The 21,259-nt window shown below is 40.5% G+C and overlaps 3 protein-coding genes across 4 annotated transcripts in view; 2 read left to right on the top strand and 1 right to left on the bottom strand.

Annotated features, from left to right (window-relative positions):
* The first annotated feature begins 5,484 nt into the window (after positions 1 to 5,484).
* LOC121187312 (sarcolipin) lies at positions 5,485 to 7,079 on the top strand. The gene is made up of 2 exons (XM_041046495.1): positions 5,485 to 5,684; positions 6,241 to 7,079. Exon 2 carries the CDS (start codon positions 6,389 to 6,391, stop codon positions 6,482 to 6,484), a length of 96 nt encoding a protein of 31 aa, XP_040902429.1. The 5' UTR covers positions 5,485 to 5,684; positions 6,241 to 6,388; the 3' UTR covers positions 6,485 to 7,079.
* Positions 7,080 to 8,321: 1,242 nt separating this feature from the next.
* kbtbd3 (kelch repeat and BTB (POZ) domain containing 3) lies at positions 8,322 to 13,246 on the bottom strand. Its single transcript, XM_041046830.1, has 9 exons — positions 13,123 to 13,246; positions 12,825 to 12,990; positions 11,916 to 12,098; positions 11,477 to 11,650; positions 11,100 to 11,390; positions 9,248 to 9,490; positions 8,864 to 9,154; positions 8,583 to 8,732; positions 8,322 to 8,444 (listed from the first exon to the last, which is right to left on the bottom strand). The coding sequence occupies exons 2-9, from the start codon at positions 12,984 to 12,986 to the stop codon at positions 8,322 to 8,324; spliced, it is 1,617 nt and encodes a 538-aa protein (XP_040902764.1). The 5' UTR covers positions 12,987 to 12,990; positions 13,123 to 13,246.
* Positions 13,247 to 15,355: 2,109 nt separating this feature from the next.
* fam168a (family with sequence similarity 168 member A) overlaps positions 15,356 to 21,259 on the top strand; it is a 29,234-nt gene continuing 23,330 nt past the window's right edge. For both annotated transcript variants that reach the window (XM_041046835.1, XM_041046834.1), the window contains exon 1: positions 15,356 to 15,489. The gene's annotated coding sequence lies outside the window, so the exon portion shown is untranslated. The remainder of the gene's footprint in view (positions 15,490 to 21,259) is intronic.

Below are 21,259 nucleotides of genomic sequence, written 5' to 3'. Positions count from 1 at the left end.
AATGATGTTGCTCTGTACTGTATATGCTAGATGTGTGAGTGTACTGTAAGCTTGTAGTGAGTAGTCAGCGTTTTCCTCTGTACTTCTCTTGCTGGTATCATACATCTTACATGTATCACAAGAATAAAAGTCAGAAGTCATCAGGATATCATAATAAAATGAAAATGTAGGTAATCAAATGTGCATCATTAACATAATAAATAAAACCTAAATAATGATTCTTCAGGCAATAGACTAAATATACATATTTACACTGAGGGCTTGGGGCTCTAAAAAGGCCTTACACCCATATCTTCCAAAGACATGGATGAGCAGAGGACCACTAATATAGGGAAATAAAGTCTATCTTTGTAACTCAGTAGTGCATCTCTGGTGACATGTGATATCCTACTGTGTAATATTCCACCTGGGACATATTGTTCTTATGTGGAATGTATCTATAGTATTATGCTAATAATGGGATTACTCTTGCTGTTTTTGTCTGAGTGGTTCCTCTCTCCTCTGTTCTCATATCCAAGCCTTACTGGTGACCAGTGTCTTTCCCTGTGGCTCCATTATATAGGACCTAAACCCTGATGGTAAATCTATGCTGCATGCCTTGCTAATCTCCTCCACAAAAGACAGACAAAAACGCTCCATGGATAATTCCCCAGTAACATGATGCCATGGGATAAAATGCAAATATATAGGATGGCTACCCTGTGGAGACTATTTGTCATTCCATTTTCATCCATTTTCTTTTATCAGACTCAAAATCTGGCAACTGAAGATAATCTTGTATTACTCAAGTATGAAAAAGTATTATCACAATGGGCTGGTTTGCTTACTTTTAATACATCCTTTTCAGCAAGACCCAACACCCTACACATCAGGACAGCTGCAGATCAGATACAAGCAGTCGGTCATGTTCATGGCATGAGTGCTGAATTGTAATTGATGAATTCTGTGTATTGTTCTGTCTTTGATGTAGTGCCTACCCTGGTCACTGCTCTCTGTCTGCTTCCTCCCTCAAAGGAGCCAATTAGCTTGGATCCTGTGTATGAATTCCTCTACAGCCAGATTAATGACTCTACAGCCCCTCTGGGTATGAGAGTGTGCTCCAGCATGCATGTGCACATCTTTGTATGTGTTTGTGAGCATGAAGCATTTTATGCGTGTGGATGTGTGTGTCTGCTGTGTGTGTACATGCATACACGGGTGTGTTGTGTAATGAAGCCCTCACCTGTCCTCAGCCATCTCAGTAATTACAGCGCCAGGCTGAGCTGCTGGCCAGTGGGAACCCTTCGTCGTCTTAACAGCATGCTCAGTTTAGTCTACAAAACAACAGCTGGTCAGACAGGAAAGCACAAGGCTGACCTCTCCGACATGACAACCTCACTCCATCTCGTTTTTAAAAGCAGTCTAATTAAATCTTCACTCTTTTTATGAGCCTTGGATGACATTCCACAACACCAATCAGGTTCATTGTGGTTGGAGGATTAATCTGGGACAGTGTTAGAAAGAATTAAAGCTTTTGCCTCAGTTTTTTTCAGCATTCACAACATTAAATACAACATTTTTATCCAGTGTGAAAATCCTAAAAGATGTTACCAAAGTGTTAAAATTGAGAACAGGGGCAAAATGGGATGATTCAATTGGCATGAATCGGGTCTACATCTACATTATCTATATTTAACTTTAAAATTTTCTGATGGTGACTGATGGACAGTTTTGTTACTGTTTATTACCCTGATATCACGCAATCTTCCTTAGCACAAGAAGCAGCTTTTTTTCTCTTGGAAATGTTCCAAATTTCCATTTTTGTTGATTGCTTGAAGGACTTCCATGTCCTTGCTGTTTGGAAAGATGAGGTTTAAAGTTCATTTTTGACCTTGGAAACAGCACTTGAGAAAGCCAATTTAATAGATCATTAGTGATCTATCTGCCAATGGAGATCATGTAACACGATGAGCTCAGCTTTATAGTGAGATTTGTTACTCCAGCGCTGTTTCCATGGTGAAAGAAAAACTTTGGACCACATCTTATAAATATAACAACAATACAATTCAGTCAGTCAGCCATTCATGAACTTATGAAGGATGAATGTGAATGAGTGAATCAGCATTGTATCAAGTGGAAATGTCATTTCAAGGCTATGAACAGGAGATTAGGAAGCTATTTCCCTTGCCAGTGCTCAAGGACAGCTTCACCTCACACATCAGCCAAGCTCTGAAAAAGCAGCGTAATGGTGAGAACTAGAGTGCAACCACTTGTGTACCCTGAGGCATGCCATCACCCTTTGAAATGCAGGGCTGGTAGCCAGAGGCCAAACTCCTGTTGCTGGCATCTTTGTATTCTAATTAGCTGGAGACTGTAGGACAGAGATGGACGGATAAAGAAACCAGATCCTACTGGTTTTTTTTTAAACAGTGGTTCTGATCTCTGCTGCTCTCTAGGGACTCTGTGCAATCAGATATCCTTCTGTTCTTTGTTCCGTGGAGATGATGGAAAAAGATACAAATGTAACGAAATAGCAAAATAAAAAACACAGACATACAGTTGCATTTCTGAAATCTACTTGCTTAAAAGAGGTCTGACAGAGGAGGTCTGTTCTTTTGCCTCTGCAAAAGAACAATGCCTCTTTCCAGAGTCTGAAACATCTGTAATATTTTTGCTACACGATCACTTGTGGGGCCAATTTAATTCAAAATGAAATATAACTGATGTGCAACCAGGGTATTCTAAATCTTCTGGAGGTGTAAGAATGCAAACAGCCAAGGGTTTGTCTTGCTTTGCACAGTTGTAAACAAGAGGAGACTGTGTCATACTGTATCACAGAAGAAAAAAAAATCAGTTTATTCATTGGTCAGCTATTCATGGCTATAAGACAGAGATAGAAGTTACTAGTAGAAGTCTTTGGCAACAGGTCTGAAGTTCAAAAATATTTCAACTGGCCGAAATATTAAGGGGGCTGAGTATTTTGTTTGGTTTTCCATCTGGTGTCTGTATTATCTCTCAGTCAGCTGAGATGAATTCCTGTCTCTTCTCCAATCACTGCTGCTACAGTGGAAAAGATTTAGTTACTTTAAATGAGCAAAGCTGTGGGCTAAATAATTTTTCAGTGCCAGCTATTTGTAGACTAATGTGCAGGCTCAACCACAGGACAATTGGTATTTATTGAATGAGAGGAAATAATTTCCTTTCCTTTTTGCAATAAAACTGAGTGTACATTTTTATCTTTTGACAGAGGCAGGCGAGCTGTTTCCCCACGCTTCTCATCTTTATAGTGAGCTAAGCTAATCACCTCCTGGCTGTAGAATAGTGTACAGACATAAGAGTTTTAAATCACTATTTACAAATGTTTTAATTCACCACTCAGTGATTAATTTCATGTTCATTATGTACTTTGTATATTGTAAACATATTGTTCCAAAGTGTTTGTAAAGAGATATTTTTGATGATTTTTTCATTACACTTAAAGCTAACAAGCATGAAACTGTCGCCAAACTAGCTTTCGCTTAAACAGCATTTGTACTGCACATACGTATATGCACGTACACACACACTTACACACAGAATGTGAGGAATGGTGTCTCTGAGGCCTTGTTGACACCCCTCTGTCTCTCCACTGATTTAGAGGGCAACCCTGCCAGCACTTTTCTATCCTAAACACACATACACACATACACACAGCTGCCACAGTGGGCCATAGGCCAACCTGGACAGAGATGCCTGCACATCTCACCCTGCTTTATTCAATCACCCCAGCACTGGATCTCTGTGACAATGGGAATCCCTGAGTGAAACAGCTTTTGGTCCCACGCTGGCAGAGCAGCAGGGTGATAAAATGGCAGCCGTTTTGATCTGTTAAATCCTCTGGGAATGACCTTGGAATCCAGTGATGGAAAGGTTTAAGGGAATCGTGCCCATACACACTTTGTCCTGCTATGACCCTTCTGTGTCTATGGGAGAAGGTGTGTGTCGAGGGGGTTTAACACTAGTTCAGAGATAACACTGTTCTAAGCAGCTGTCAAGTGAGAGATGAGCTGAGAGGTCACTGTCAAAACCCTTTTCTTAGCACGGGCATAACGTAGAGGAAGGAGAATGTAAAGATACAATGGGTGTGTGTGTCACCACATTAGTATTATTACATATTTAAACAAGTACTTTAAACAAACAAAACAAAAATGTTGCTTTCTTGCAGAGAGGTAGAGAAAAAATCAATACAATTTTCTTGTCTGTCTGCTCCAGCTTTTCCTAGCATAGAGACTGGAAACGGTTAGGCTCTGTCTTAAGGGAGTCTCCAGTGGTTGTCTGACATACTCATCGTGGCAGCAAGACTCCAGGAAGTCACCACACACATTTAAGAAATAGTTTGTTAAATAATCCCTTGTAAGACCACAGTGTGTCATTTTTACACTTTGGTTTTTGTACAAATTAATAAAACAAGGTGCTGGTACATGGATTTTGTGACCTTTGGTCTGGGCAGGTTGGCTGTTTTCAGTCTTTGTGCTAAGCTAGGCTAAATGTATGTTTGCTGTTGTGCTGTGTTTAGCGTACAGACAAGAGAGGGGCATTGATTTTTTCATCTAACTTTCAGCAAGAAAGCAGACAAGCATATTTTGCAAAATGTTGAACTATGTATATTCTGTATATCACCAGAAAAAACTTTTGGGCTGGAAACATACTAGGTGTTTGGATCTTACAACATTAGAGCTACATGAAACATAATCTATATTTTGCCTATTGTGTTTGTGCTGTACAGTATATTGGTCCCTCTTTGCCCATCAGTCTGTCTACACTCCACTAAGTGAACAGTATTTGATTCACCCCGGCTGCCTGTGTCTATTCATCCATCAGTCAAGTCGAACTGATTTAGAAAGGCTGCCAGCCACTATGCGTGACACTCCTCCATGACCTATGTATCCCTTCATTGTCTTTAAAGACTGGCAGTCATCATCCAACAGCCAAGAAAAACATTCAAAGTAAGTATAGTATAGTGGCATAAAGTACTGTATTGTATATGTCATCATACTTTTCTTAGTGCCCCACAAGTTTGGCTGCTTGCGTATGAGTCATGAACTGGCAGGACAGACGGCAAGATGAACTATGGCATCAGCTGGTTTAAAACCTACGTGCCTCATATTTTACATTTTGGAGAGGTTGGTCTGTTATTCTTCTTTGCCTCTGTGCATATGCTCCCCAGACACTGACTGATACTGTTACCGTTTCCTATATCCATCAGACAATGAGATTATTGTGTTTAGAATAAAAGTAATCCACCTCGTATCTGCAATAAGGCTTTATAAATAACCCTGAGTCCCTCCTCTGTTGTGTGTGTGTGAGCGACACAGACTCGGTATGGTTTTGGATGGGAAACACTCCAGTGGACGAGATTGTGGAAAATAACACACTCTATTGGTTGTTTAGTTGGTGTGTGACATCAGTCTGTGTGTATGTGGACCATGGGCGGTCCACTAAGGATGGCTATTTGAGGAGTGGGCCCTGCCCCTGGTGACCACAGAGAGCTGGACAACAGAAGGACCAGCTGCAACTGCATGCTTCAGAGAAGAAGTGCCATCACAGAGAAGTTTCTAGAGAAGACAAGCTGCTGTATCAGAGATCAAGATAAAGAAAGGAGCAGACGAAAACATCTGCTTTCTCCTCTTCCTGTTCATAGTGAGATCACAGCCAAAAGAGGAAAGGTAACAGCTCAGTGACGGGATCTAGTTTGTTTTATCATACTGAGTAATGTGTGATATTACTGGGGGAATAATATAAGCTACCATGCCAATCAAAACTTCTGCAACTGACAACTGAGAGGTGGAAAAAAAAATCAGAGCATGTAAAGGGATTTTCTCATGGTACATCAAATAACGTAAGGGATCTTTTTCCTGACAGTACTTTTTTATCTGTTAGTGGATTATTATTATTGCTTTGTGTGTGTGTGTGTGTGGGGGGGGGGGGGGGGGGGGGGGGGGGGGGGTGTATGTAAGGTGATATATTGGCCCCCCACTCCCTGCAGATTGATGGTAACTGTGAATAGATGTAGCAACCCAACTGAGAAGTGACGGATCCCTCTAATCTATGATAAGAGAGGCTACATACATGCACACACAAACACAGGGCATGTGCCACTGACACATACACACACCTTTATATACATACTTTTAAATGCCTACTTGTATATTGTGCTCAATCCTGTATTTCTATCTAAAATACTGTGTTATTTGGTTGTTGTCCACCTCTGCCCCCTCTCAGGTTGTGGATCGGTTTCCAAAAAAAGGACCCATAGCTATCTGCAACCACAACCACAAATCTCCTCCTTTTCTCCCTCCCCCCTCTTCTTGGCAGCAGGTCCCCCTGTTCCTCACCAGCCTTGCCTATCCTCTCAACCTGTCATACGACCATGGACCGCTCAACGCAGGAGCTGTTCCTCAACTTCATGATCGTCTTAATCACTGTGCTGCTGATGTGGCTGCTGGTGAAAGCCTACCAGGACTGAACCATGGAGCAAGAAGTGAGGAGATGAAGGAGAGGCAGAGAGGATGGAGATTCAGGAGTAGGGGGAAGCCAGCATGGTTACTGTAGGACTTTGTGCAGACAGAGCGTTTACATCTTTTCATTCTATTAGACTACAGTCACTGATCTGATCCAGAGCTTCAGAGTATTCATAGCAAGTCAAAAAAAAAAAAAAAACTATGTGATTGCTAAGGCCAGGGCAAATTGTCAAGGACAAAGTAGACTTGGATCCGTACTTGTATTCTGAGATGTTGACTGAATGTGGCCTTGAAATTCTGGCAAGAGCCAAAAGGTTAAGCAATAGTAGGCTACAGATGGAAAGGATAGAATGAACAAATAAAAATGACTGAACTGGGGATTGAGTCTCTACTTTTTCACTGTGAAAACCTTTACATGTCACCATAAATAGCAATGTGTTCCTACATTGAATTATGCCATTGTGCCTGTTGTTCTGTTTCTACTGAAGTGATCAATATGTCAAATGCAGGCACTGTATTTACTCACAGAAGATGACATCAACACAAATAATGAAGCATTATGTTTATGTTCACTTCTTGCCATAAAGCAGTCTTTCATTTGTTGGATTCTTTTTCTTTTTCCACAACACAAGCTTATTGTGCATTCATGATTTACACCATGAAGCCCATATTTTTCTCCTTGTGGTTCCTGAAACTTTAAGTTATTGTATTCTTTGAAGCTGCAGAGTGTTTCTCTATGACAGACAGGTACAGATAAAGCTGCACATTTGCATCAAACAAGCATTTTCTGAAGAAGATCAGGTGATCTATCTATTGTTTACATATAGAGTTGCTATTTGCAGTGCATCACAAGAGGAGAAACAGGGCATGCATGGATAAATGACAGTCTGAAACAGAACAAAGGTTTTTCTTTAAAGTGAAAATCCTCCCAGATAATTTACACAGTATTGCCATGGAGCTATTTTAGGTGAATTTTAAATCGTGTAATATACATGAGCAGCTCTCTATCAGTTAGAAAAAAGGATCAAGAGGCAAATCTGGAAAATAATATAGAAAAGCCCACACATAGGACGACTTTATGAAAATATTACAAAATAATGTGCCTTTTCTAATCTTTACTATCAAGCACATTCAGTTGAAAGGGCTTTCAGATAGTTCACTATACATTCATCACATGGGTTCTTCCTACATGTAAAAGTGCCTATACAGACACTTGTGACTTGATACTGTATTTTGTATACAGTACAAAATAATTTAATCCATACAGGTTGCAAAATCACCAAATTCAGGAAAAGTGAAGGAGGTTGAATTATTTGTCAAGGCTGTGTAAATGAAGCCTCAAACGTGTTAGATAATAAAATCTTCTTTTCTTTATTCTACCTGCAAGAGAGCTGATAAGTTTACAGATACCGTGAGTTCTTTTTTGAGTGAAATATATTAATCAAACAAAATCAAAAAAAATAAAATAAAAAATACTGAGGTACTAAAATAGGATTTCTAAAATAGTCTTATGTTCAATAGGGTTCCTCCATGGGAGGGACCATATTTAGATTGACACAACAAAGAGCCTATGACAGCAGGTGCTTCACACATACAATTTTAAGGATCAAATCTTCAAATAAAAAAATAAATAAATCGTTTGGCTCAGGTGCTCTCATTTTATGATGATCTGTAAGAGGAGATGTGGTGTTAGTTGATGACAAACTCTTGATTGTCATTCTCTCTTGAGCTGGTAGCTGTCCATCATGCATACAAGTTTGAAAGGCAATGGAGACTCATCGTAGGTAACATCCACTTGGAGGTTTGGTGCATGGCTGTGCGTGGTTGAGTGTCTGCTCTGTATCATTCTCTGTCACCCCACGGGTCTCTGTATCTGTTGAAGCCGATGAGCTGGCAGTGAAACTCAGTGAGCGCTCTGGGCATGGGTGCCACTTCCTCCCACTGACTCCTCCCACTGTAGTACACCTGCACAGGTTACAAGAAAACACACTGATTGTACAAATAATATCCAGACCTGGTTAATCCATCCTCTCCTCTTTGTCTCTGTTCTCTCAGACCTTCCACCACCTTCCGTGGATGAAAAAGGTGAATTTCCTTTCCTACCTGAACTTCATCAGTGATCTCGTCAGGGGAATAATCTCCACCCAGGATGTAGATTCTGTCTATCATACCAACTGCTCCAGCATTGAACCCAGCACACTCAAACGACCCTTCACCTTTCCACACACAGGTCTCTGGACAAAAACTGTAGACCTGGATGGGAACAAAAAGAAACACTTTCAAACTTTCCTGTGCTGGAAAAACTATAACTTTTTAATGCTTTCAGACGATAGGGCAATTATTGATCAACTCATTCATTCATCAGTGCCCTTCTTATGACCCACCTTATAAGTGGAAAGGTCACAGAGGTGCAGCGTGTTATGAATTGACACTGCCTTGACCAGTGTAGCATGGAAGAACTGGCCAAACTCTGCCACCAGGCGGCTCCACTGGTCCTGTTGGGCATCATAGCTGAAGAAGCAATCCAGTGAGGGGTTGAAGGAGTCTGTGATTTCTACCTCTGATCCCAGGGTATAGATAATGCTGCCACAAGCACTGGCCTCAGGGTAGAAGATGGCAGTGGGTAGTGGGCTGACTGAGCACCAGGTCTGGGTCAGAGGGTTATAATATTCCACCTAGAATACAGGATAAAAAAAAGAACAGAAAGTTCTCCTACACATTTCAAACAACTATTTGATCTCAATCATACATAAAGCAAGCACTTTTACCTCCAGCAAACTGGGAGCTCCCCCTCTGGATCCCTTGGTCCGTCCCCCAATGACATACACTCGGTCCATGCAAGTCACAGCTGTATGCATGGTGCGGGGCTTCAGCATAACTGGTGCAGGTGTGCAGGTTAGGGTCACAGGACAGAAGCACCAAACCTCGTTGGTGGCATCGTGGAACGGTTCTGCTACATGGAGACGTATCGCCCGGCAACAGTTTCCACGACAGCCACCTGTGACAAACATCTTAAATCCAGTGGAAAGAGGATAAGACGGTGTAATTTTTCAAACTGCAAATGAGAGCATGATAAAAAAACATATGTAGTTATAAAACTACTGTACTGTAAATCTCCTGATTTCAGTCAACATATTGATTCCCTGACTTCAGGAAATACAGTTGTGAAGAACTTGTTGACTTTTTCAGCAAATATTTGATCTGCTTTTATGCAATGCCTATAGATAAAGGTAATACTTGAACAAAAAAAGCAAGGAAATTTTTTTCAATCATTTACTCAATAAAAATGTCAACAGAAACGATGTTCTGTGGAAGAAGTAACTATTATCCTGCTGAACTTTAAGGCCACTGTTCCATGTAAAATTCCCTGAAATGGAAGATGTTTGAGAGTTTTCTTGCATGTTGCATACTGCCCATTTCAAAACCCCCTCACACAAATCTGGGCTTTGACTAGGCCATTCCACAACCCTCCATTTCTTCTTTCTTTCTGAACCATTTCCCAGTGTGCTTAAGATCCTTGTCCTGTTAAAAGCTCCACTTCGGGGTTCAACTTCAACTTTCAGACTGATGGCCTCACATTATCTTCAAGCACTCTTTGCCATGATACAGAATTCATAGTTGAATCAATGATTGCAATCTCCTGAGGCAGCAAAGCAACCATAACCATAACATTTCCAACACCATGCTGCACAGATGGTATGGGATTCTTCTCCTGAAAAGCTGTCTGTGGTCTGCGCCAAACATGCCTGATCTTACTATGGCCAAACAACTCTATCTTTGATTCGTCTGTCCAGAGCACATTTTTCAAAATGGCCCAATCTTTGCCAGTATGTTCACTGGCAAACTGCGGTCTTTCTCTAATGTTCTTTTTGGACAGCAAAGGCTTTTTCTTGGCACACCTCCCATGCAGGTCAAATTTGTGCAGTCTCCTTCTGATTGTAGCACTTTGATACAAACATTTGCAAGAGTTACATGCGGATCCTGTGATGAGATTCTGTTCTTTGGCTGAATTTTCTGGAGCAGCCCGTCCTGGACAACTTAATTTGAACGGTGCCAATTGTAGATGATTTTCCCTACAGTGGAATGATTTGACTGATTTGTTTCAAATAATTTGGAGATCTTTTTTAAATCCCTTGTCAGACTCAGAGGCATCCACAACCATTTTCCTGGAGAAAAAGGCCTAGATCTTGGCATGATGACACTACACATTTCAATAGTAAAGAGAACACCAGGCCCTAGAAGTCAGAGGTTTAAATAAGACAGGTTCCATCTGTGCTCTCGTAAGGTGGTTCTAAACATTGGCATCTGATCTGGAACACCTGATTCTAATTTTATGATCTGAAGATGTGATAAATGTAGGGGGTGTGGATATGTTTTGCCATGTAACTAATTTTTTGTGATTTTTTATTTTAATTTGGGAGATAAAAAAAACTTTCAAGCAAAGAAATGTGGGAATAAAAACCTCACTCTCTGCTAACCTGCTAACAACTCATGGCCTCACTAAGCTTATGACTTATATTAAGGGGTCACAAGTTGACATTGCTTAATTATAAAGGCTCTCAAGCCAAAAATGTTGGGAACCACTGCTCTAAAGTGCAGCACCTCTACCCCAAAATGTACCTTCTCAGCATAGCTGGTCAGGTATGATCCCGGTGGGTCTGGCAAACTGGTTGTCCCCTCCCCATGCCCTGTTTCCAGCTCTTTCCACTGGTCTGTTTCCAGACAGTAGCAGAAGGTGTGGCGGATCTCTCCATTCTCCTCCGTCTTGTGGATGTAGATGTAGCTCTGCACAGTAGCTGGCCTGGCATCAGTGAGTAGACCCTTGTACTGAGCCTGTCTGTTCTGGGCCTCTGACAGCAGGGTGAGGCAGGACTCCTCAGCGGAGAGCAGAGTGTCTGAATCATGCAGAGTCTGAAAGAGAACGCGTCGGGTAAGTAACATGGGTTGATGAGACAATCGCAAAACTCCTACATCAAAAACATGCAGTGTGTTCATACCTTTAGTGCAGGTGCAGGTAGATGGTGAAGTCTGGTTAGAGATAATAATCCTGGCAACAGCTTCTTTCTTCCTGTTAGATCATGTTGTATCCATCTAAGAAGTGACATCACCACAGCCTCCTCACTGGGCATGTTTAAAGTGTCTGACCGTAGGCATGCCTCCAACACATCTACCTGTAAGAAGCGATCGGTAAAACTGAGTTATGATTTTGTAAATATATAATTATTGGAGCAACATCATGCCCTTACTTTTTCATTCACTGTCTGTCATTAACTTGGAATCCTTTAATTAAATAAATATAGAAGTAGTCATACATCTTCTATCTAAATCATAACTTTATTTCAACATGTGGAAGATTTAAGAGAGCCAGGGAAGGTGAAACACATTGATAAGTTTTGTTTCTATATCTTTTTTCTCAGCCTTATACTTAAGCAGCACCTGCATGTCCAGAAAGTCCTGGGTTTTGGAAAGTTCAGAGAAGTTCTGAACCACAAACTCATTGGCACTTTGGAGGAGGGAGGCCGAGCCATAGGCCTCAGCGAGGGACAAGAGGGACAGACAGTTACAAAGATCCATGGTTCCAATCAGGAAGTCACTGCACGCTTTGGACAGGACTGATACCTGAAGAAACAACAACAACAGGGTAAATATACATGATTCTAGCTCCATGTCCATTCTGAAAATAACATATTTTGAAATACATATGATGAACACATAAAAAAAAATGCAAGTTATAAATAATCTAATTCATCTATTTAAAGATGAAAACAGTCCAATTACAAGTACTGTATTAAGACATTTGTTTTCAGTACATATTTTTCCTTGGCCTAGCAGAGTTTTATTTAATTCCAGTTTCTGCATACTAAACTCACAGTGGCCTGACAACACGCAGCCATTTTGTTTTCAGTCCAACTATCAATATTTGAACTGATGAAAAAATGGGAGATGTGTGCCAGGCTAAAGTAACACCATGTAAAAATGTGCCAGTAATGATATAAACTCAAGCAGTATGAAAAGAAAAAAGATTACATGCACAATATCACTCAATATAACTGCACCATCTGGTCCCAAATTTACTGAGATGTTTTGACAAACCAAATACAGTTTTTGTCAAAGATGACATCCTAAAATGTTAGAATACATTTTGGGACCAGAGTAGTTTTCCTAATATTCAAGATTTTCTCTTTAAATCATTTACTCAGCAACTGTAGCACCACCGCCTGGTACAGGAGGCTGTAGCCGTTTCACATACTGCATTTTCTCTTGCAGACATGCCACATCTTTGAGTGAAAGAGAACAAAAAGAATGCAGAGATGTTAAGTCATGTGCTAATAGTTGTATTTCTACCTGCAGAAAGGAGGCAAGCTGAAAAAGCATTTCTACGTTGCTTTCAGTGATGAGTGCCTCTCCTGAATAGGCAAAGTCCAGGAAAGAACCCACCACCACCGGACACTGATTACCCAGGGTCACCGAGCCGTCACCACGCTCTCGCATATCCACCTCAAACATAGCCCTAAACAAAGAACAGTTACACATGGTTTTAACAAATATAGATAGATAGATAGATGGATAGATAGATAGATAGATAGATAGATAGATAGATAGATAGATAGATAGATAGATAGATAGATAGATAGATAGATACCTGAAGAAATCACTGCATGCAGCAAGAACACAGCGGTGGCAGGGAAAACTGTGTTCTTGGACTTTAATGGTGAAATCAAACAGCAAGCCTCGCTCTCTCAATGATCTGAGCACGCCCAGTAGCTGCAGTCCATGGGACTCAGACACCCGCAGCAGGGTCCGGTGCTCTGGGACCCCGTTGCATTGTGGAGCGCTGCCAGGTTCACTATTGGGAGGGCTGCTGCTGGAGTTGTGGGCGTTGGTGACACAGGAGGATGACTCTTGATTTTCGTCCATCTTCCCAAATTCTGACAATGAAAAAAAAAATCCAAATGTCATAATGCATTTTCAAAGAATGTAGTGAGTCTCAGCCTGTCCCCACATAGTATGTGAATAGTATGTCTGCGAGAGAAATGTGTCTAGTGGTTGGAAAAGAAAATTCATAGAAAAATCAACTTCACTTCTGCAGATCTGTAAAACACTCTACACTCTCATCCCTCTACAATACAAGCATATTACTCAGAACAGTTTAAAGAAAGCTTGGTCTGTGTCTAGCACATTCGGTAACATCACACAATTACTCAGATCTAAATAAAAATATACATCACATTACCTTAGGTGATGTTTCGCTATCAAGAGTCAAGCATATATAAATGTAGGAATACAGGTGAGATATACCAGTATATGGTCTGAAGCAGAGAAAGCACTACTCACAGTGTCAGCACCTCGGACAGCTCTTTCTCATGCCATTCCAACTTCCGCAAGCCTGAAATCACGCGATGATTCGGACACCTTTTTTTTTTTTTTTTTTTTTTTTTGGCGATTCTACTTGTCGCTAACATGATGTTACTTTAAATGTTTTGCGAACAATATATATATATTTCTTGTCTATAAACCCCCTCGAGAGCGTATATGTGCGGTTCTTTGTTTGCGGCAAAGATAGGCGCAATGATAGCTGGGAACTGTAGTTCTCTCTCATTGGTGGGCTTAAAACTCACCCACCTGAACTGGACACTAGTGTGTCCAATTCATGTTTAAGTTTAGTCTGTGGTTACATATATTAACTGTTTTCAGTTGCAAATAGATGTTAATGGGGGTTCACTAATACTACTAAAACTACTGCTCACTAGTAAACCCGCTGGGTTTGCTGGTCGGAGGTTTTTATGATTGCATTTGCTCTGCAGATAACCATAGTGTTGTTGTTGTTGTTTATTTGTTTATTTATTTTTACCCTAAATGCAGCAATCATGACACGGCACTTACTATGCAGTTTGTGTTTATACTGTTTGAGTACGAGTCGGCAGTTTGTGGTTCAGTTGAATTATATCGTGCTAAACTGACACGTGTTTCTATTATTTTGTCCACCCCATTTCTATCAGCGAGCGCTGGCTAACAAATCACCTCTCTGTATAACGGCATACAGTTCAACAGCAATACAAACTACGTCAGGTTTTTTTTCCTGTATATTTCTTTCATAAGAGTGTGTGTCCTTCGTGGACACTGAAACCCTACCTAGTTACAGGCATTGTTCTCGGCTGTGGATATGGAGAAAATTGAGGCAATGTGTTGCAATGTCGTTCCTCACCACTAGATGGCGCTGCCTTGCTGTGAAGCAACATCTGTGTTAGTGCTCATGCATTAGGTAAAAAACACGGAATCTGAATCGGTAAAAGTGAACTTCCAGTCCTGCTGCAGTACCGTTTCACCACCACAGTGCTGCTGACCAAATAACACTTTGCTGTTTGGAAATGTTGATTACAAAAGACACACAACAGCAGGCCTTTGTAGACGTGCACTAATACCACTACAACGTGGGTTCATTCTAGTAATAACGATAATAATGATAATAATATGCGTGCAACAACATACCGTATCTCACCGACACACAAAAGAACAAAGAACTAAGCGAGACTACACAACAGAATATAAATCAGACTGTTTCTTCATTTTCATGGTAGACTAACCAGTAATAGTCGATTTACACTGACCCTAACGCTTCACAATTGAGCGAATGAGAGGAGGCCCTGCTATATCACTGAAAACAGAAACTAAGGCCATTCCTTCGCTCCTATCATTATGATCATTATTATGCGAATATTATTAAAGCCTATACACTGTATGTTATCGGTGGGTCGGGCCCCCTCCTCTCTCCTTGCATCCCTGCATCCCTCCCTCCCTCTTTCTCTCTCTCCCTCCCTCCCGGCAGTGCATCCCCATCCCCCACACGGTGGCCGTCTCTTCGGGTGAAAACTGTCTTCCCAGCGCCACTGGCCCGACAAAACGTTGCTGTAGCAGAGCCAGTCCGCACCGACCGGAGCAGAGCAGACACACGGGAGAGAGCACGTACACACACGGGAAATCCTTTTTTGTGTTCGACCGAGTGGCTTTGGTGAGTCTCATCCGCTGTTTATTATGGAGGACAGGAATGTCCATGTGTCGACTTTCTAGTTGTTCGTTTTTTTCTATCTTTTTTTCCTCCTCCGTATCCCTTCAATTGTCCTCCGTGGTGGTGGCTACAGTAGGGAACTAGCGGGCTAAGCTAAACGGGCTAGCTCAAATAGCGGAATGAATCTGATACTAGTTGTCCTGTTGTTAAGTCTTTTAAGGTTAGTGGTTTGCGGCAGGCAGTTAAAAAATTAGCTGTTGTTGTGCCGGTACAGTCTGCCCTGACCTACTGTGAGTGTTTTTCATTGTCATTTGCTAATCTTGCCCCAGCTAGCCCGCTAATTAGCAATTTGAGCAGCGTGTGTTGAGGGATGCGGGGATGCTACGGCGGGTTAGCGGTTGTCTTTTCAGGCTAGCAAGCGAGCTAAGCTAACGTTAGTATTATGTGACCCGCACGGATTCCTGCACGGGGTGCTTCGGAATGGTTGAATAGTAATGCTAACGGTAGCTAATCTGGTGATAATTGGCAAGATGGCATCTCGGAGTTGTTATCTAGAAATCGGTGGATTTTCAAAATGGTGTCTTAAGCTTGTTTGAGTGTGACCATTTTTGTCCAACCATGGCTGTTTTGGCGTTGCTTGCTATCTGTGGAATGCAGTGCACCGCCAGTGCATGCCATACTCTGATGGACATAACTAGTGATTAATCACTGATGTGGTGGTAAATACAAATGATTGCGTATTATGCTGTGTTCTTCAGGCTACAGCCAGCGTTATGAGCAAAACAACAGTGTTTTGGAGTGGAACTAAATTGTTATTAACTGACTTCTGCAATGCATCTGTGTTATGTTATGCATATGTAAATGTTTGCAAACTGACTTTAGGTGTTTCGCTACATCAGTGCACTTCACGTATTCATAGGTTTATAACAGACATGTAGTTCCTCCACATTTTCAGTTTCAGTGAGATGAAGTCCCCAGCTACGGCCAGAGGAAGTACTATAAATGCAAAAGTGCACAGAGATTTGCCCCCTCACGATTAATCTGTATGTTATTTTATGATTAATCTAATAATCTTTCAATCTATAAAAAGGCAGAAACAGTGAAAATGCGTACCCCGGATTCACAGAGCCCATGGCTAGGTTTTCAAACATGTTTTGTCTGACCAGGTGTCTCAAAAGATGTTTGTTTTGCAGTAAAATAGTCAGAGAAAAGCGGCAGTAGTTGTAAACAGATTATGGTGGTTATCAAAATTTGTCTTGACTAATTTTCTATCAACTTATTTCAGCAGAAGAAGCGATACAGCAGTTTGACAGGGTATCACTCTGCTTTCTGGGTGTCATAATGCAAGGACCTCACATAGTGCAAAAGAGACAGGATTACACACAATGCTAGTAAACTGCAAGTAAACTGAGTGCAGTTCAAACATTATTCTGCTGAGACTGGGAGAAGTACACTGCAGCATTTATTAAAACATATTAAAGTAATGGTAAAATACTTTTTGTTGTTTGTTATTATAACATCTAGTAGAGTCCCCCTCCAACTCCTTCACAGCGCTCTTTTTAAGACTCTAGTGAAATCAAGAAGCATCTGGCAGAATTGCATCCCCCAAGATGAAGGCCTATTAAAAGCAAGGACAATGATCAACCTTGAGAAATCCACTCAGAAATCATGGTATGTTGGTTGTATTTTAAGTAAATCTAAAAATCTGCCAAATTTTTTTCAGAGAACTAGCCATTTGACAGAATAATCAAGTGATGCTGAAATAAATATCTGTCGAAGTGTTTGCTGGTTTAATTTAATCTTCAGTCAAAGGTGACCCCTGTCTACCATGCTAGAGGAAATGGGGGTGGGGGGCATTTGGGTTTTGGCATGCATTGAGCACAGTCTCATGTGTATGAATAGCAGGCTGTACAATGCAACTATAAAACTGTCACACTATTGAAAGCTGGAGTCACTTAATGTTACGAGTGCCAGTGGTTCTATAACAGGCTGTTGTCTTTCGAGCACTTCATTCCCTTGCGTTTTGAACTGCTTAATGAGTTGCTCATCACAGGTCAATGAGCGAAACACATACAGGCGACAGCTTCCAGATTCGCCCCTCTCTGGTCTACCATGTCCAGCTGCTTGTCCCTGTCCAACTTGATGACGGTTTTCTTAATGGAGCCAATAGATGCAAACATCTGTAGGGTTGCTGGAAAGTAGGTGATTAACAATGAGGTTGCCATATTTGAAGGTTAAGTTGTAGTTGATTATCATTGTAGTTCATTGCTAAACTTGGGGCTGGAACTAATGATTATACTAAAAATCCATTCTCTATTGATCAGCTAATTGAATAATTGATTAGTTAAAATCAATATTGAATATTGCCATTAATGGCTAGTCTTCAAGGAACCCTGACTAACTGGGAGACATCACATCAAGCATTCAACACTGGTTCTTGGAGTGGTAATTTCAATTATATTGAATAAAGAAGGAATTATATGTGCTACATAGAGTGTTAAACCAACACACAAGCCCACATTGGTTTGGACTGACATTTAGCAGTTACACCACTGTACCCACATACAAACTAGAGAACTATTTTGCTCGGTTTTGTATTAATACATTACTATGTTTCTTTATATTTGGGTGTGTGATCAACCCTAAAGGATGCATGTATCCCTGTGGGAGACACTTTCCATCCACTGTTATTGAGAGACGGATGAGGTGATGTTTGTCATGCTGCACCTGTCCTGTTGACGGTGCCAATGGTGTTTAATTTTCATCAGATCAATAAGTAATAAACTCACGTTCATATTACCTGGTTGTGACCTTTTCATTGCATGCCGACAATAAAAAGGTGAAACAACTTCACATATGCAACTCTAGGTTCTCCTTTGTCTTTCGTGTAGTGGGAATATGCTGAAAGAATTGGTCACACCTTTAATGAAAAACATACAAATGTTTTTCATTAAACACATTTGTGGATTGCAACTGAGAGCACTCTGTAGGTTAGGGAGAATATTTAATTGTGGTGTAGTATTAATTAAATTGGATGTCCATAAATGTTAGGAGTTGTAGGCAGACTTTTCCAACAGTTACTTTGTCCATTGGTCTCACTTCAAGGCTCAGCGAGTTTCTAATGAGCTTTTTACAGGTGCGCACATGAATGACCGAACGATTTCCTTCAATCTGGAGAAATCTGATTACTGACCTGCTGCATGTGTACACATATTTACAGAAACCAGGTTACTACAGCACACATAAACATGTATATTGGCTGTGTAACCTGATTTTTCTGAGTAACCAGGTTACCTATGAGCATGAAAACAATGATTGTAAAATCACATTTTATTAAATTTGGTTAGTAAATGAACTAAAGGAATGCTCCTCAAGTAGCAGTGTGCTCTTATTTGCTTAGAACTACTAAAGCAGTTTGAAGTGTCAGTCTGTCACATTTGTATTGAATTTGAATCAGATGAACTCATTGTTTAGAAAGATTGACTCTTCAACACGTACCCAAACACATTCCTGATTGGTGTTGTCTGGATACATCATTGCCTGGTGATTGATCTTTGATCTAAGTGTGTGTGTGTTTGTGTGCATGTGCATGTATGCACTGGCAGGTTAGAGATGTCACAGGGAATAAAGGACCAGGATGAAAGGTTGAACCAATCCCTCGAGGCAAAGTTGTAATGTATTCAGCTGTCAGTCATGCTGGGGGGTCTGCTACTGTGTACATGCACACACATGGACTTACACATGTCTGCGCTGTGAACTGTTGTTTGATTAGTGGTACTTACTGTCATGATCAAGGGTGTTTTCTGTTTTGAACTGGACATACTGTCTGGTAGTCGTTATTTCAAGCCATTAGTCAACTAGTCGTCATACGTTTATCATACTAATTTAATCATTAGAATATATGTGTATTTTTGGGGGGCATCAGAAAATGGTTTGAGTTCCAAGGCTGAGAAAGTGTTTTAAGTAACATCACTGTACTACTCACACGAAAATACAAAACTGTATTGAGTTGTTGAGTACCTTTTATTTTATTACTAAAATTACTAAAATGCCCAATCAGAGAACTTGCCCAGTAACATTACTATATAATAACAGCGGGGAACAGCCGTGTAAACGATGTCTTTCTGTTCCAGTTCCTGTAGGGTTTGATTTTTATTTTTCCCTGCTGCTAACCGACCAATCAAAACTTGGTCAGCTAAGAGTCTTCTCACTGATCAACATTTGGCCTCCAATTAGGAGGCAGCCCTAAAGATGACTTCCACATAAGGGATAATACCTAAACAGTTGTGCCTCTGTTTTGAGTTTTGAGTTAACATGACCGTAACCCACAAATTACAAAATAAACAATTCTGAAAAAGGCTTAAGTTCTTATAGCGGTGTTATTGGGAATTACTGCACCTCAACACAATGCAGAATGGTAATGGAGGAGCTGTTATCAACAGAAAAACGTAGAGGTGATGACACCTCAAAAAAGTTTATGTTTACATATGTCAGCACACATCTTGGATCAAATGCTGTTATAGCAAAAAAGGTACTGTACAGTAGTGTCTTGTACACTAGAGTGAAATTGGGACAGTGTTTTTATTTTAGTTCTCTATACCCAGAGCCCTGCTGTATCTAATCAAAAGCTAGTATACACCTGGGACACTTTGAATAGGCCTTTTCATGGCTGACATTTTGACATATGACAGTAGGGGAAAAAAATTAAATAAATTATGGCCAAATTTCTTTTAGCTTTTTCAGTTTCAGGGTCCTACTGTTGTGCATGCTGACTTTCAGTCAAGCAGTTATCACTTAAAAAACAGACCTGCTGCACTGTTGGCTTATTGTTGGTATGGCTGTTAGCAAGCAGTTCGCGACTTACACACCCGGTAGACATGGAGCAACAAGAGCATTGAGGTCTGTATGTTTAGGCAGTTTGAAATATCTGCAGCCACTAAGTACGTCTCCATCCACCTGTTTTTATGTGCATTTTCCACTTGCACATAAAAGGAAAGTGGAAACAGTGGAATTTCCACACAATCTCAAAATATTGCGAAAAATATTATTTTGCACTTGGTTAAGGTGGAAAAGTTCGTGTATCGAGAAGTAAAAACGTGGAAAAGTGCAATGCAAAGACGTAGCATAACAGATCTTTGTGTAGTGATGATGATGATTCTCAGAACTAGCTCCTAGTATTTGCATAACGGTAGTGGATGGAAACAAGCATTAAATCATGTTTTTATTTGCTGAATTTTTTTTCCCTAAATTTGCTTAAAATTTGCACAACATTTGGAGGAAACCCGGAATGACTGGTATTGTTAGCAATACTTAAAAGCCCCTAATCATGATTTTGTTAAAACCTTCAGTAAGATATTACTGGCTGACATTTTAACTACAATATTATGGACTTTTTCCCCTCCTGTATTTGTCAAGTTCCTGGTCCATTGTGGGCAGTAATGTCTGTCTGCTCTTAATATCGCCTAGTGGTATTGATTGTTTGTCATGGGTTTAACTGCCCAGTCCTAGATCATAAAGCTATCTGCCCTCTTTTTTTGTGTGTATGCGCACACATGCACTTCCGTTCATTTATGCATTTTTATCTGTAGATGTGCTTAATGAAGTGTTTAATTGTTATCCCAGAATTTCTGCAAGATTATGGCCTACACATATGACTTTTGTAAGGAATAATTATTTTTTTCCAGCAGCATTAGAAATGTTTAAATGGCTATTAGAATTCAAAATCAAACTGCTCGTTATTTGCTTTCCTAACTTAATTTATTTGTCATTTATA

Source organism: Toxotes jaculatrix, chromosome 9, assembly GCF_017976425.1.
Source record: "Toxotes jaculatrix isolate fToxJac2 chromosome 9, fToxJac2.pri, whole genome shotgun sequence".
Classification (NCBI taxonomy): Eukaryota; Metazoa; Chordata; class Actinopteri; family Toxotidae; genus Toxotes; species Toxotes jaculatrix.
This window is presented reverse-complemented; position numbering and strand designations above follow the sequence as displayed.